Source organism: Erythranthe guttata, chromosome 7 (assembly GCF_056151865.1).
Source record: "Erythranthe guttata isolate IM_541 chromosome 7, IM_541, whole genome shotgun sequence".
Taxonomy (NCBI): Eukaryota; Viridiplantae; Streptophyta; class Magnoliopsida; order Lamiales; family Phrymaceae; genus Erythranthe; species Erythranthe guttata.
In genome coordinates, this window is record NC_142539.1 from 873,534 (window position 1) to 889,902 (window position 16,369).

At 36.1% G+C, this 16,369-nt stretch overlaps 4 protein-coding genes across 8 annotated transcripts; 1 reads left to right on the forward strand and 3 right to left on the reverse strand.

Moving 5' to 3' along the window:
- Positions 1-1,566: 1,566 nt before the first annotated feature.
- Positions 1,567-2,477, reverse strand: LOC105949641 (RNA binding protein). Its single transcript, XM_012972960.2, has one exon. The coding sequence runs from the start codon at positions 2,369-2,371 to the stop codon at positions 1,805-1,807; it is 567 nt and encodes a 188-aa protein (XP_012828414.1). The 5' UTR covers positions 2,372-2,477; the 3' UTR covers positions 1,567-1,804.
- A 706-nt stretch (positions 2,478-3,183) lies between these two features.
- LOC105949323 (uncharacterized) lies at positions 3,184-4,652 on the reverse strand. Of its 2 annotated transcripts, XM_088820534.1 has the most exons (2): positions 3,710-4,546; positions 3,184-3,676 (listed from the first exon to the last, which is right to left on the reverse strand). In XM_088820534.1, exons 1-2 carry the CDS (start codon positions 4,410-4,412, stop codon positions 3,342-3,344), a joined length of 1,038 nt encoding a protein of 345 aa, XP_088676660.1. In that variant the 5' UTR covers positions 4,413-4,546; the 3' UTR covers positions 3,184-3,341. The 2 variants fall into 2 exon arrangements, with proteins under 2 accessions (XP_088676660.1, XP_012828069.2); XM_012972615.2 differs by having other exon boundaries at positions 3,184-4,652.
- Positions 4,653-6,826: 2,174 nt separating this feature from the next.
- LOC105948589 (mitochondrial thiamine diphosphate carrier 2) lies at positions 6,827-10,466 on the forward strand. Of its 2 annotated transcripts, none has more exons than XM_012971812.2 (8): positions 6,827-6,943; positions 7,274-7,422; positions 7,587-7,703; positions 8,443-8,554; positions 8,657-8,784; positions 8,955-9,107; positions 9,347-9,490; positions 10,002-10,466. In XM_012971812.2, the coding sequence occupies exons 2-8, from the start codon at positions 7,306-7,308 to the stop codon at positions 10,218-10,220; spliced, it is 990 nt and encodes a 329-aa protein (XP_012827266.1). In that variant the 5' UTR covers positions 6,827-6,943; positions 7,274-7,305; the 3' UTR covers positions 10,221-10,466. The 2 variants fall into 2 exon arrangements, with proteins under 2 accessions (XP_012827266.1, XP_088676661.1); XM_088820535.1 differs by having other exon boundaries at positions 6,929-7,116.
- An 830-nt stretch (positions 10,467-11,296) lies between these two features.
- LOC105978179 (uncharacterized) lies at positions 11,297-15,628 on the reverse strand. Of its 3 annotated transcripts, none has more exons than XM_013003612.2 (4): positions 15,463-15,628; positions 14,213-14,296; positions 13,389-14,074; positions 11,297-13,051 (listed from the first exon to the last, which is right to left on the reverse strand). In XM_013003612.2, exons 3-4 carry the CDS (start codon positions 14,070-14,072, stop codon positions 11,498-11,500), a joined length of 2,238 nt encoding a protein of 745 aa, XP_012859066.2. In that variant the 5' UTR covers positions 14,073-14,074; positions 14,213-14,296; positions 15,463-15,628; the 3' UTR covers positions 11,297-11,497. The 3 variants fall into 3 exon arrangements, with proteins under 3 accessions (XP_012859066.2, XP_088676662.1, XP_012859075.2); XM_088820536.1 differs by lacking the exon at positions 15,463-15,628 and adding an exon at positions 14,721-15,048; XM_013003621.2 differs by lacking the exon at positions 14,213-14,296 and having other exon boundaries at positions 15,463-15,597.
- Positions 15,629-16,369: the final 741 nt, after the last annotated feature.

Here is a 16,369-nt window from a genome sequence, read left to right on the forward strand (position 1 = left end):
TTCCTTTGTCGATACGTATTTTTGTCCGTTTGCATCGTAAAAGAGAAAAAATAAAAAATAAAATCAAAATAAAGTTCAAATTAGATAAAATGTATAAAGATCACATAATATATATGGTAATAGTATTCAGGTTCGTGTCACGTGCAAACCTCATGCACATGTCAAAATCAAAGATCAGATTATTCACTCATTTTTAGATAAATAATCATAATAAATTAATTTAGAAAAAAAGTAAAAATCGAATGGAATTTCTCTAAGAAAATTCAATTTAATTTTCAACGTAGGAATTTATTCTCCAATGTTATTTTTAGCAAGAAAATGAAACCCTAAACCTAATTGGAATGCGAAAAAGTGATGATTTTTCTTAAAGGAATTTGTTTAGTGATTGGTTAGAATTTTTCTTCCCCAATTTTAGAAAAGAAAAAAGAAGGTTATCTTATTTTCCACAAAACACAAAGTGAATATTAGTGGCAAAAGGGGGAATTGTTAAGTATATCTTTCATTAATTAGGTTTTTATGCTATTCTTTATTTATTATTAAAAATTATGAGAATAAGGATAAACTTTAGAATAAGACCTCGTTAGGTTACGTATATCGGATTAATTCACATTAAATTCGATTGAATTCGTTCACTAATCACTAACCAAATTATTTATTTAGTAAGATGTTCGATTTTTTTGCATTTAATCTAGTGTTAAAATCATTAATTTAACAATAATCATATCTTAATTTTTAATTTAATCACCACCTACAAAATTAATCGCAAAGGATAAAGAGTATCTACTAGTATTACAATAATATTTAATTTGGAACATGTTCTGAACTTCTACTATTAAATCAAGTGACCTTAATTATACCAGCCAAACAAGGCCTTAGAGAATTATTCCATTGAGGAAAAAAAAAAACAGGAAGAATTTTCTTGAAATCATCCCCTAATTGATTGACAGTGACTGGGATTAGTGCTTCATTTTGTATCAAAATGATGTAGTTTAAAAATCGGATACGTAAATTTCACAAAAGCATAACATCATGCTGTGCCTTTATCGGACTTTACGAAACAGAGGGTGTGTGCTATTACACGATCAAAACAAAACCACGAGAGCTTCTTCGGTCGAGCTTTTGTAATAAGCAGTAAAACAGAAGTTCGTAAAACATACTGCTCGTAAAGAAACGGGAATTTGAATTTCAAGAGCACAAAATTCGGTACACCACTCGAAAACTTTACCGAACGAGTAAAATTGTTCACACAATTATCAAGACCGCAAAAATACGACTTAAACGTTTATCAAGCAAATTACATTACTACACAGAAATGACCAAAAATTCAAATCCTTTCACGGAAATCGTAAAGATCCGTGAATCGCAAGTAAACGAGTCATTGGAGCTCCTAATAAAATTCACATTAATCAACAAAATTAAGAGACACTTCATCAGATATAAATTTCAAGAGCATGAAATTCGGAATAAAGATTACGACTTTGAATCTTTAATTCCTAATTGTGGACGATTATCGAGTACACAACACTACGACTTCACATTTTATCAATCAAAATAACATAATCGGCAAATTTGAATACCATTCGCATTAATCAACAAAATTACGAGTATACAGCAGTACCACACACTTTCATCAGACAATAAAAACACACATTCAATATCAAATATCGACCGGCCAAAATAGATTAAACGAAAATATAAAATCGAACCAACATTCACCAACACAAAACGTAAAAAATATAACATAATCAATCGCAGCCCAAATTTCCAAAAATTCACTAGCAAAATTACCGAAAAGCCGAAAGCTTTAAAGATCATCCTCCATCCTCAAATACTCGCCGATATCAGCATGTCGATGCACGACAATTCCATTCGGGTCCATTTTCCGACAATCGACGGTGCTCTTGGCGGCATCCCCGAATCCCAACGGCACATCCGACATCGAAAAGACAACAACGCCATCGTTCACCTGAATATTCTCCGTAATCCTACCCAACCCGCCTTTCAGCACGCTGTTGCCGTACAGGAAACTCATTTCAGAAGTGGGCTTCAGCCACACCTTGTGCTTCGCGTTCGCCGCCAGAAGATTCAAGCTTTGGATCGTGAGCTGGAATTTACCGACCTTGGTGAACTTGCCGATTTGCGTGCCGAGCGAGACGAGCTTCTCGCGCTTGACGTTGGTGGCGCGCTTGATTAGGGATTCGGAGACGTAGTAGACCCGGTTCTTCTGGAGGCGGAAACAGTAGCGGCCGGGTTTGGAATCGGGTCCTTCGTTCGATTGGGCGTCTAACACGATGTTCTTGAGGTTGTTGCCGACGAATTTGTGCAGTTTGTTGAAAACTGCTGTGGTTTCGTTCTCGTCGAGAGGTCTCATGGTTGAAGACGACAGCCGATTTCTAGGGTTTTGGGGGAATTTGGGAATTTTTTGAATTAGGGTTTTTGTTTGTAGAGGTTTAGGTATTTGAAATGTATGGACCGGTGAGTTAAGATGGGCTTACAACTCGGTGCATATATATGATATGGCCTATGTTGATTGTTGGGCTTGTTCGAAAATGAAACTATTTACATTTTGAATTTTTTTAAATAAGAAATGATAATTCTGATTTTCGATTTTTCCGAATTTTTTTTACCGTGTTTTGATTTTCGATCCGGTTTTAATTTTTGTAAATAATTCCGGCAATTCGAAAAAAATAACATTCTAACAATTGCTTTTGTTCCGGTTTTTTATACAAAATTTCATTTCATTTACAAGAATTTCGGCTTTCTTGTAATTTGTTTTGGAATGAAGTTAGAATTAGTTTTTCACTTTCAATTTTATTTCTCTCTTTTTCTAAGAAATGGTTGGTTCTAGTCATGTCTTCTGATTTATATCCCTAGTTCTAAATTATACTTGTTGGATCGGAAATCGGAATTTTTGAAAATTATATATACAATTCCGATTTTGTTCCAAAAAAAGTCGAAAAAAGGGAAAGTCGGAACTTCAAATAATCAGAATGAAATAAATGGTTCCAAATTTATATTTCACTCGGTCAGAATTGGCGGAATTCGAAAATTCCATTTCGATTTCCGACCGTTCAATTATAAGAGGATGCGGTTCCATTTAATTTTTCCTTAAAAGAATAATAAATAAATAAAAGCTTTATGTCAAATATATCTTACACAAAAACCAAAAGAAAATTACAAAAATGAAAAAGAAATGCAAATTATATTCCCACCAAATTTATTAACTATCCACATCCAAAATCATTCATTCATTCAAATTAAAGTTTCTTAATTAACAATTCCATGAACAGAAAAAGAAAAAAAAAAAAAAAAAAAAAAGAAAAAAAAAGAGATTAACAAAATCAAAAATCCATTCCGCCGCAATCAAAATCAACACCATCGGAAATCATATCTCCGATCAAGAGTCCACCAATTGCACCTCCGAGAAGCCCAGCCCCTAATCCCATCCCCCCAAACTTATTCTTCTTCGGCGGCTTCACCACCTGCTGCGGCGGCGCGTACCCATACCCCGCCTGCTGAGGAGGATACCCGTACCCACCCTGTGGAGGCGGTGGGTACCCATAGGCCGGCGGAGGCGCGTACCCATATCCTGCCGGCGGACCGCCACCAGATGGTGTATAACCTAGCGGCGGACCACTACCAGATGGTGGGTAACCAGCTGGCGGAGCGCTACCAGGTGGTGGATAACCTGCCGGCGGAGCGCTACCAGATGGTGGATAACCAGCCGGCGGTGGATAATGTCCGCCGCCCTCGGTTGCAGGGTACGGAGCTGGTGGTGGATAATGCCCAGTTCCCTCCGCTGAAGGGTATCCAGTCGGCGGCGCGTACGATCCAGGTGCGGAATAATAAGAACCGGATCCAGGTGGGTAAGATCCGGGTGGGGGATAAACAGAACCGGATCCAGCCGGGTACGACGATACGGGTTCGGACCCGGTCTTACCAGACGGAGCCACCGATCCGTACGGATCCGAAGCGGCGCCGGCGATTTTTTCGCTCAATTGATACGAAAAGGCGATCTGGCCTTTGGGCTTTCCGTTGGGCTTCCTGACCTGGTAGCTCACGAAATGCTTGCCGTCGCCGCCAGGCCTCGCCGGAGAATCGAGAAGCTCTTTGATCGGCACGCTCACTTCACCGACGTCTTTATCCCCCAGAGCGCGTTCGCACACGAGCTTGAAATCGAGAGTGAGGCGGTTCGCCTGCAGCCCGGACTCATCCACTTTGAAATTCATCGTGAAATTCCACGTCGGATTGGCGTCCCCGTCGTGATCGACCGGCGACTTGGTCTTCTGCTTCGATTTCTTATCCCCGCCGGAGATCGAAACGACGACGTATACATCCATCTTCGAGATGAGGTTGACTTTGTTCAGATCCTTTGCATCCTGGAGAGTGATTTCCAGGTTACGGTAATCCATTGTCGAGATCGATTGCAAATAAATCTGGAGTTTTAGAGAGAGAGAAAAGAGGAAGAGTTTTAGAGAGAGAAAAAAAGGAAGAGTTTTAGAGAGAGAAAAAAAGGAAGAGTTTTAGAGAGAGAAAACGGAGATTGCAAGTGTGAGGTAAATGGCGAGGCGGTAGATATATGAACTTTGCCGTGAACGTGTTAACAACTGCTCAAGTCAACGCTTACGCAGTTATCATAAAATAAAGTCAACGCTGCTAACACACGTTTTATGGGGGCTAACTAACTTGGTGCCTTCTTCCATGGCCTTAACTCTAATTACTTTCTTAACCATGGTTAGGCCTTTTAATTTTTATTAGTTTAATAAATAACTAGAAATTCTCTTGTCCCGGGGTAGTATTGTAAAAGGCAAAAGTGAAGAAAATATTAATATGTAGTAATGAAATTGTAGTTAGAAAAAATAATTAGTTGAAATTTAAATGACCACATTGCATTAATATTACACTGATATGCTTAATTGCGCCAATCCAATAGGCCTATAATATTTTACCTACTGGGCCACGAGCCCAATATTGAAGACCACAACAATCGACGTCCAATCACCTTTAAATAAGATTTTGATTCGACAATCTCAACTAATTAAACTTCAGTCCAATCAATGAGGTATAAATAAATGTTTAAACTCATTTCTTAAGGTACAGACTATTATCTGAGCAATACTACAACATGTATTCTGAGGATTATTTCTATCATCCACACATCTGACTTGAGCATTGGAGGGTTTCCGTCGGATCAACTCCCGGCTTAGTTTACGTGTTCTATGATCGCAGGTATCTCAAGATCATCAAGCTCGTGAGTCAGTGATCTACTTTGCTCTTTCAACTCGTCCTAGTTCAACTATTTAAGGTGATCTAACTTTAGCATCATCACCTACAAATATGGATATAAAATTCAATTAAAAAACATAAAACTAATTAAATTATGTGGCTTCGGTAAGTTTTCATACTTTTTTCAATTTATTTGTTGTTCTTAAGAAATAATTAACATTTTAAAGGAATATTAACTACAAAATAAATTGTTTACAAATAAATTGCAAATTTTTTTTTTTTAAAAAACTATCATAATGGATTAAGATTTTATTAGAGCATTTGTAAATCGAATTTGCTACGAAAGTGATTTGAGAAAATAGAAGATGAAAAAAATACTAATATAATAATAATTGTTAATATTAATAATCTAATATTCTTTTTAGAAATATGTCATGATACCTGGCATTTCTTATTTTTACATATAAAATAAAAAAGATAATTAATTGCTTAGAGATAGTTGGTCCACTACCAAAAGCCTATTTGATATTTGCAAGTGTGACAAGTCAACTCTTGGCTCTCAAAAGTTATACATATAAATTAAAATAATATTGAAAAGTATCTTTCGAAATATTTCATTTTGACCCCAACTAAAATTTAAATTTCAAAGTGATAATGGGCCAAGTAATTTTATTTCAACATAATATTTTATATTTCTTACATATTTTTCTGTAGTCCGAGTGATAATGGGCCAAATATTTTTTTATTGGGCCATAAATTTCAAATAATATTATCCAAAGAAAAATCAAATCAAGATTATGTATAGATATCCCAACAAGTCTAATTGGTACCATAATTTAAACTAGGCCACGTCACAATAAAGCCCACACCCACATCGGATTATTTTCTAATATTCTTTTAACTGATTTTTTAAAGATATTTTATATTTGAGATATTTTACCAAAATAAATTAAAATTAAATTTCGTTATGCAATTTCAATTTATAATGTTATTATCTTTAAAATTAATTTTTAATGACTTTCGAAACACTACAACTTTTAAATACAAACAAATAATCCAACTTCAGATGTGACAATTGTCGTTTTAGTTTTAATAATATTATTCTAATTACAAATATGATTATGACTATTTTAGAGTCTGAATTTGACAAAATTCAAAATACGGAAATTGTAGTTCTTCGAACTAGCATTCTAATCCAACTTCAAAATTGGTTGTCCGATAAGAAATATATGCATGAATCAATAAACACTGACTACAATTTTAATATTTTTAGTTATCTCAAAATTAAAATGTAACTCATTCATGTATAAATTTATCGTCCGATATCCAATCTAACTGATTCATAATGAATTAGAAAGCTAACCATACGATTTCTATATTTTCAATTTTACCAAAATCAGACTAAAAAAGTCAAAATCACATTTGAAGCTAAAACGTTAATAAAATTGAAACGACATTTAACAGTTCAGACGGACAAAACACCATAGCACAAAAAGGTTGACCTCTAATTCCCAATTAATTAATTTGGTCAAAAGAATAAACCTGCAAATCTTTCTTTTAACTTCACAATTTTAGCTTTTGGACAAGGTCCCCCCAAACACGGCACAAACCCTATATATAATATATATACATACAAATATACAATAGCAAAACTCTTTTTTGACTCTATTGAAAAGGTGTTCAATGCTTCCATTCTCTCCTCCTCCACTCTTTACAGGTTTAATTTCTTTTTAAATTTTTCTATATAGAAATAAATCTATAATCATTTAATTCCTGCTACTCAGTATATGCTTTTTTATTCTGATAAAAAAAATCCCCTTTTTATTCCATTATACCCCTATTTCTTCAAAAACCCTCGCCTCAATTTTTTTGGGGTAAGCTGACAACTTGGTATGTTAATTATGATATTATCTTATGGGTTTTTTTGTTTTTTTAATTGTTTGTGGTTGGCGGTGCCAATTTTGGCTGCTGGTGAATTTTTGGGGGACGAATTTGGCGGTGCAATAAAGTAATGGGGTTTATTTGTAATTATGTATTTTTATTGCAGGGTTTTGAAGTGTTGGTATTGAAGGAGGAGGAATGGAGGAACCGGGGCAGCTGAAAAGGGCTTTAATTGATGCTTCCGCCGGCGCAATTTCCGGCGGTATTTCTAGAACCGTTACATCGCCGCTCGATGTGATCAAAATCCGATTTCAGGTTCGATATTTTTAATTTCTGAAAAACTCAGCTTTGAATTGGTTGATTTATTGCATTCATGGTTGATCAGAAGTATTACTTTATTTGATTTGATTATAATGCTATCGTGTTCAATTAACGCGCGTTTTTTTTTTAATATGCGATGGGTTTTTTGTCATATGTAGGTTCAATTAGAACCCACTACACAATGGGCGTTGCTTCGTAGAGATGTGTACGGTCCGTCGAAATATACGGGTATGGTTCAAGCTTCCAAGGACATACTTAGGGAGGAAGGATTACCGGTATCGATTCTTTGTGCATTTTTTTTTAATATTGTTAAATTTAACTCGAGAAGGTGTTTTCCGTTTAATATTTTGTTCTCTTATGTGTTTATTCGGTATGTCTAAAGTCTCCATGTTTGATCACAATGCTTTAGAGATTACCGAAACATGTGTTTCTTGATAATTTAGAAATATGTGTTATGGCGCAGTTCGAGAGTTGATTTCGCTAGATTTTCTTGATTTTGAAATTTGGGGGAATCATTTGACGAAAGATGTGTGTTACCATACTTACGTTATGTGCAAAAAATAGTGGCGTAATCTTCGTGAAAGAATCGGAAATTTGAAAAAATAAGTAAATGCTATTGTTTTGGAACGATTCGTAAGAGTCTTCCGTTTTTCGTTTGGTTGCTAGGGATTTTGTGTTGTGATAATAAAGACGCGATTCGAACAGCTTAAGCACTTAATCGCTCGTACCCTGTCAGTTCTAGTACTATTTACGAATCTGAGAAAAAAACTGAAGCAGAATCGAGAAGTCGTCTGCAAGTTTTAATTAAAAACCTCATTTCAGAACTTAATTACAGTATCTAATTTCGGCAGAATAAGAGTAAACAAAAGGGACAAAATAAGCGGCAAACGGTCGTATTTCTAGTCATTATGGCATATCTCACAATCGTGTGATTTCAAGAATCGGTTTTCTTCAGTTTCACTTTACTTTTTGTTGCATTACGTTAATTATTTCATCTTTCTCGTAATTTAACAGGGATTTTGGAGGGGCAATGTACCAGCCCTACTTATGGTTATGCCGTATACTGCAATACAGTTTACAGTCTTACACAAATTGAAGACGTTAGCTTCCGGTTCTTCTAAGTCAGGTTTGCGAACCTATTTCCGGTTCCTATTCGTAATTTTTTTTTTTGGGTTAATTCGTGTCAATTTGATTAATTTTCGTATTTCTTTGTGTTTCCGTTATGCAGAAGACCATATCAATATAAGTCCGTATCTTTCGTATGTTAGTGGGGCCTTAGCAGGATGTGCCGCCACTATTGGTTCGTATCCGTTTGATCTTCTCAGAACTATTTTAGCTTCACAGGGTGAACCAAAGGTATTATTATGCTTTTGCCCTTTCGACTAAGGATGGATCATTATATGGTCTAAGTTATTCGTTAATTTATCAACAGTAGTGAGTAAACGAGTTGGGAATTGCTGAAAGCAAAGGTGGCTATTTTCTTGATCATTTTTTTTGTCTGTTTTTTTCAAAATGTTGTTGATCAGGTTTATCCGAATATGAGGTCGGCATTTGTTGACATAGTTGAAACACGTGGCTTTCGTGGGCTATATGCTGGACTTACGCCGACTCTTTTTGAGATTGTTCCTTATGCTGGTTTGCAATTTGGAACCTACGATACGTTTAAACGCTGGATGATGGTGACTCTCTCTCTCTCTCTCTCTCTCTCTCTCTCTCTCTCTCTCTCTCTCTCTCTCTCTCTCTCTCTCTCTCTCTCTCTCTCTCTCTCTCTCTCTCTCTCTCTCTCTCTCTCTCTCTCTCTCTCTCTCTCTCTCTCTCTCTCTCTCTCTCTCTCTCTCTCTCTCTCTCACGCACGCACACACACACACACATTAGCAAAGACGGATTCATCTTGACTTTGTGTTTCTCGCTCTTATAGGTATATAATCGGTATAAATCGCCTTACGGTAATGAAGGAGGCGATGTAATATCGAGCTTCCAGCTATTCCTATGTGGATTAGCTGCTGGAACATGTGCTAAAGCTGTATGCCATCCACTCGATGTGGTCAAGAAAAGATTTCAGGTATATTTCTATTCCACTGTCGAAGTTCTTCTTTCGGATTTTTTTTTTCTGTCCTTTTTTTATGGGAAAATTGTAATTTTGGTCCTTTATGTTAGTCTATTTAGGAATTTAGTCCTTAAGTTATCCTTTTTCAATTTTACATGCAATAATTGTGCAAAATCGGCATTGTTGGTCCTATTTCACTCGAACTTTGGATTCTACTCTTTGTTTAATGATGTAGCTAACAAACTCGCCGAAATCAATTTATACTATATTTGCGAAGTTATTGCATTTAATAATAGGACTAAATTCGTAAATAGGCCAACACAAAGGACCAAAACTTTTCCAATTTTTTTTTTGAAGCCGAGGAGGGGCCGTGACCCCCGTAGCCCTATGTTGACTCCACTGCGTGTCAATTATCAACATTTCTACGGTTTCTTAATTATCCGAAGCAAATAAAAACAAGACTTGAATGTGTGTGTGTATATATATACACACAATCTTTACGTATTACGTGATTGTAACTTTTTAGGTTGAAGGATTGCCGAGAGATAGAAGATACGGAGCAAGAGTCGAGCACCATGCGTACAAAAACATGTACGATGCGCTAACTCGCATTATGCAGGCTGAGGGCTGGGCCGGGCTCTACAAGGGCATCGTTCCGTCTATTGTGAAAGCTGCGCCAGCTGGCGCTGTTACGTTTGTTGCTTACGAATTTACTTCTGATTGGTTAGAGTCCGTTTCGACTTGATTTTTTTTTTTTTTGTTTCCTCGGTTTTTCGGGATCGATTTTCTTTAACCCTTTAATTTTCTTTTTAATCATAGAAAATTGAAGTGCATTTATTGTTTTAGGAACTGCATTTTGTTTCAAACATAGGAATCTTCACAGGAATATAGTAGGATTCAATTATGTTATATATATTTTTTGTAGTGATAAGTTGGTCAAACTTTCATGTTGACTTTAGATCCATCTTATTTAAAGGGATTTTTCTTTTAATGGTATAATAAACCAAATGGGCTGCTGACGTGGACAATTGTTGAAGCAAAGATAGTAAAAAACAATTATTACACAAGTAGATAATTAATTATATTATCCAAAATTTAATATTGTAATATTTTATTTTATAACATCCATTGATTCGTTTTCATTTGATTAAAAAAAACAAAATTATGATAATTTAAATATTCTCAAACGAATATTTACTATTTTTCATTCTTGCATGGTTCTCAATAACGTACTTTTTTCCCAAACCTTTTATTACTTAAAACTACAAATTACAATTCTGAAATGTTAAATGTCGTTTGCATTTTACTTATACCGATCAGACTTAGAATGAGTTTTTGACCGTTTACTAGTCCGATTTTGGCGAAATACAAAACACGGAGATTTGTAGCTCTTTGTGTTAGCTTTCTAATTCAACACAAGTCAGCTAATTTGGGTGTCGGATGAAAAAGTTATTGCATGAATGAGTTACGTACTTACGTTTTGAATTCTAGATAATTCAAAATATCAAATTTGTGGGAAGTTTTGCTTGATTCATGGATAACTTTCTCATTCGATATCCAATTTTGATTCGATATCCAATTTTGGTGATTCAAGCTAGATTAAAAATCTAACTCGGAGAACTACAAATCTTGGTGATTCACGTCTCATTCAGTTTCAATAATACCGTTTCAAAATTACGTCTGAAATTAAAATGGTATTATTAAAACTAAAACGACATTTATCACATTCCATTACAATTCATCAAAAATATCTACGATATTTATATGCAAATGAAGCTAAACTAAATCTCAAGCAAAAAGATGAACAAGAAAAAAAAAAAGAAAAAAAGGGGTGAGTCAAAGCATATATATATATGTAGTTTTTAAACAAGAACTTAACCTACAAAAAAAAAAAAAAGAATCTACACAAGTTGATTCCAACAACAAAAGAAATACTTTGCTAAGTAAATTTCAGAAAATCTATGTCACTTATCTCTTTATTTTCATCGCTCTCTGTAAAAGTACCCTAATTCGAAAAAGAACTCATTTTTCACCCGTTTCTTCGTCATTCTCCGTTGGTGGTGGTGGTGGTGGTGGAACTTGAGATTCATTGCCGCTAGTCGAAGCACCGTTTCCGGAAGATTCCTCCACCTGCGAAGCTGCTGAACTGCTCGTAGACTCATTGGGCCCCACACAGCCGCCACGCGGGCGCTGACATGGCTTGACATCATCTTTCGAAGCAACCTCCTTCCCTTTCCTCTTCCTATGATTCACAGCCAAATACCCGTGCGCCACAGCTTGCAAGGACCTCATAGTCGGAGTTTGATTCCTCGTACTGTACCTCCGTTGGTTCGCATTCACCGCCACCTCAGCAGCTGGAATATTCTGTAAAGGTTCTTCTTCTGCCGCAGCCTCAGCAACCTCAGCAGCCGCCGGAATATTCTGTAAAGATTCCCCTTCTTCTTCTTCCAAATCCACTTTGACCGAATCGTTATATTCCGAATCCGGACAAACTTGTGGCAAGTTGAGGTCTATGAGTATCTGAGGGGTTTTTTCTTCGTCTGGACTCCCTTTCGATGAGCTGGCGCACGAGGGTTTATCAGGATTCGCGGACCCCACTTGAGAAGATATATTTTCGTCTACCTCTTCGTGACTGCAAGGTGTTTGTGCGCGGCACCTTTTCGTGGTGGGGCCCACAACATAGTCCTCGTTTCTCTGCTTCTTCGTCTTCCGCCCGACTTGTGATTTCGGAAACTTTTTCTTCCCTTGAAAATCCTTCTTATTCTTCTCGGGGGCATCTTCGTCATTTCCATCATGTCCACCAGTAGAAACACTCGAAATTTCTCTCAACTCCCTCACTCTCCCATTAGACATGCTCGTATCCACAACCGTAAATTTCATTACAACGGCACTCTTACGTTTCGGATTTCTCGGTTGGAGATAACAATGACGCTGCTGCCTCGTTATGCTGACGTCATCATTGTCATCGTTCTTGATCATGCTGACATCATCGTTGTTCTTGTTCTTGGTCATGCTGACGTCACCATTGTCATCGTTCCTGGTCATGCTGACGTCATCTTTTTCGTCTTTTTCTTGTTCTTCGTTCTCGAGCTGGATCAAGCCAGGATCTTTAGCCACCATGCTCAAAACATCTGCAACCGAGTCGAAGTAGTCGTCCCCTTTAACAAGTTTTCGTTTAGAGAATTTCCTGACACCTGGCAATAGAAAAACGAGAGAGAAGTTGCTTGTGTGATTCTTCGGCTGCTCAGAGTGCCACCCTCTTGCAAGCAAACGGGGCCAAACGGCTTCCCAAAACAGATCGTTCGATCGAGCTTTGCTCAGGCGGTAATTGCCGCACAAGAATCGGGCGATTTCGTTGGCTGTGAGGGAGGAGCATGCTTTTCCGGTGGGAATCTCCGAGCGAATGTGGGCCGTCAGATAGGATGATCGTGACGGCTCTAAAGATGCTCCGGTGAGATCACGTTTACCTGCTCCGATTGCAACTGCTTCTACTAGAATGTTCACCCCTACCATTGCTTTTAATGACGAGACGTAATCTGCTAACGACATTTTTTCTTCGGCAAATGTTTTCGACACCTAAGCATAAAATAAAAAAATAAAAAAAAATAAAAAATGCCCGTCAACACTAGATTTAAGATCATGCACACGATGAGTCATCAAAAAAAATAAAAAAATTAACCAGTGATTCAGATACAAGTAATGATGCCTAATAATAAAACTTCATTAAAATTCAATCCTTTTCGTTCGGAATTATTTCCTGCATTACTCCAAAAAAAAAAGAAAAACGAGAAAAAGAAGCCCTGCTTGTCAACATCGATTTCGTTATCTTACGGTAGAATGAAAAAACAAGATTATGTCAAAAAGGTTTCTTTTTGCATTGATGCCTAATAACAAAAACTTTAAATTAATTTACCTCCAATAAAGCGTTTCGGCATTCTTCAGAAACTCGCAGAAAAATCCGAGACAGCAGCTCCTGTTGTCTTGCACCGGAAAATATCCTCGGGCCGTAAATACCCTTTTTGCCCTTGGTCTTTCGGCAAGCAGACCATCTCTTATATTCTTGCGAACCGTAAAATTTTCCATAGTAAAACGACAACAAAGCCCCCATATCTTTCGTTCCAACAAATCTCCTAACTTCCACGAAATTTTTCTCGAAAATGTACAACCCCAAAATGAAGGTACCCTTTTCGATTCCGCTCCAATGCACGTCAAATAATCCAGGGGATAAAAAATAGCCCGAGCAACCGTCATTCGTCGACTCTACAATGTCACCGAGAGACACCTCGTCTGTTTTAGAGACATTCTTGAAATCCGAACTTGTTGGTCCCAAAGTATCCCGTTTCGAGCTACTGATCCACGTCAGCAGTATAGGCAATCCCACTTGGAAATTTTCGAAGGGTACGTAGTGGGACCCACTGACAAGTGGAGGAAGCTCTGCTTGGTATTGGTCACCGATTCTTGGAAGTATTTCGGGCTCTTCTTCGAATTTATCCACTGCATCGTTTGAATTATTATCCGATTGGATTTGAGGGGAGCCCTCAGTTTCTACAGAGTCGATGAAGCAATCTCCGTTTTCGCCTAAATGAATAGAAGCCATCTCTACGCACCGAAGAAATCAACGCAATTTTTTTCATTAGGATTTGGTTTTTATAACTTCTAGTAATAAACGGAGATCAAACAAGAAGATAAATAAACATTGATAATGTAATGATATGCCGTTGAAACGGAGGCGTTTACCTCTCACTCGATATCATGCAAAAACAAAAAAACCAGCAGCAAAAAACGGGGTTTGTTGAGTTAACTTCCACTCTTGAATTTAATCTGTGACAAAGAAAGTTTTGATGAATATAAAATCATTTGAAATTACTTAATTACTAACGAGTAAATGTCTATACAAATGCAAATCAAGAACTCGGGATTTTTCTGTTTGTACTAAATGCAAGCAAATCTGAATCTAAATGCACATTGGTAAAGAAAACGAAAAAGGAAAATGGAGGATTTATATCGATAAATCGGAAACAAAATGTAGAAATTCACCACTTATTAAGAAGCATCGATAGAATCGAAAATGGAGAAACGAATTAACAAAAAACGATAAAACTAATATACGAAATTGAATTCATCTAAAATAAAAACCAGACGGTATACGGAAACTAAAGCAACACGGAAAAAAGGGATCGCATCAAACCGGAAGCAATTAAGAAATTTCTCTTCCAAACCTAAAAGTGAAAAGAAGTGTAAAAACCTAATAATGAGAAATCGAGCATCGGTTACATCTCGTATGAAACAACAGATCTATCTCTCAATAAAATCGAACACGTCTCGAGATAAAGATAGCAACTTTTTTTCCGCAAAGAAATACATCTCGAGATCTCGAAACGAACCCGCATTTATCCCAAAGCGGTGTTCCGATTCACTAACAAAAAATCAAATCAAAATCAAGAACTTCCACTTTTCCAAAAAAAAAAAAAAATCCTATGGGCAAAATTCATTAAAAAAAAAACCCGAAAACCGGAGAAAAACAACAACAATGCACAACAAAACAAGAAATCATGCATTAAAAATCCTCCAACAACAACCCAAAAAACCACTAATAAAGTCCACAGAAAATTCCAATGTGATCCAACCAAATTAAAAAAAAAAAAAAAAAAACTCATACACCACACTTGATAACTCTTTATGTATTATCATTTTTATTTCATAAACCCAACATCACTAACAAATACATACAACACCGTATTTAAATATATATATGCATGTAAAATACAAGAAAATAACTTGAGGGGCACGTGTGGGGGGCGAAGCTGGGGAAATGGGTTCAGATGTGGAGCAAAAAAACCGTGAAAAAAAAAATACAGCACGAACAACTACACAGAAAAACGTATACATACATAATAGATACAGGAACCAGTTTCTTTATCCACGACTATGCATACAAAATATGTATGTATATGTACGAAGAAGAAGAGGAGGGGGGGAGAGAGAACCTGGGTTTTCTTCTACGGGAGCAGAGGTTTCATGTGGTGAATTGAATCGAAGAGAGAGAGAGGAGAGAGAGAGAGAGAGAAAATAATGAGACTTTTATTTATTTTGTTTTTATTTTATATTTTTCGCTGTGCTTTATATAGAGAGAGAAATTGCTTTTTTGCTATTACTAAATTTTATTTTGTATTTATGAGTTTTAGAGAAATAAAGTGAGAAGGAAAAAAATAGAATGAGTGTTGGAGGACAAATCCACACGCGCTTTGGATGCGTGGGATGTACGCGCTCGTGTAGTGAGGGTAGTTGTGGAATTTTTGTTGGGAGGGATTTTGAATTAATCTATGCACTAAATAATTTATATTTTATAATGAATTATTATTGATTTTTTTTATTGCAATTCCTTGGATAAATGTTAATATAAATAATTTGATGTTTCGAGGAATATATATTTGATATATTGATTTTAGCTCACGTGCTTGAAAAACGAGTGGCTAAACTAAATGGTTTGTACGTGATAATTTTCTTTTTTACAAATTTAATAAATTGAATTGCGAGAATTTCAGTCGTCGGTCGCACATTCAATGTATATCGCGTTAATCGCTCGTTCATTACGAAAATATGTTATTACTAAAGTATTCATAATATTATCCTGATTAGATTGCATATTTAACTTTACATTTCAAGATAACACGACGACCTCGTTCTACGACTGAAATAAATTACAGATAATTTGTTTTTAATATTGTGTATATCCATTATATAAAGTAATAGCTTATTGTATTGTGTGTTTTAATTTTTTGTGTATACTCAACAATTTTATCCTTATTGATGCATTTTAGTTTAAAAAAATATTTTACACAATAAATCCAATTTCTTTTATTTTTTTGTAATGAAATTATTAACTATTAAAAA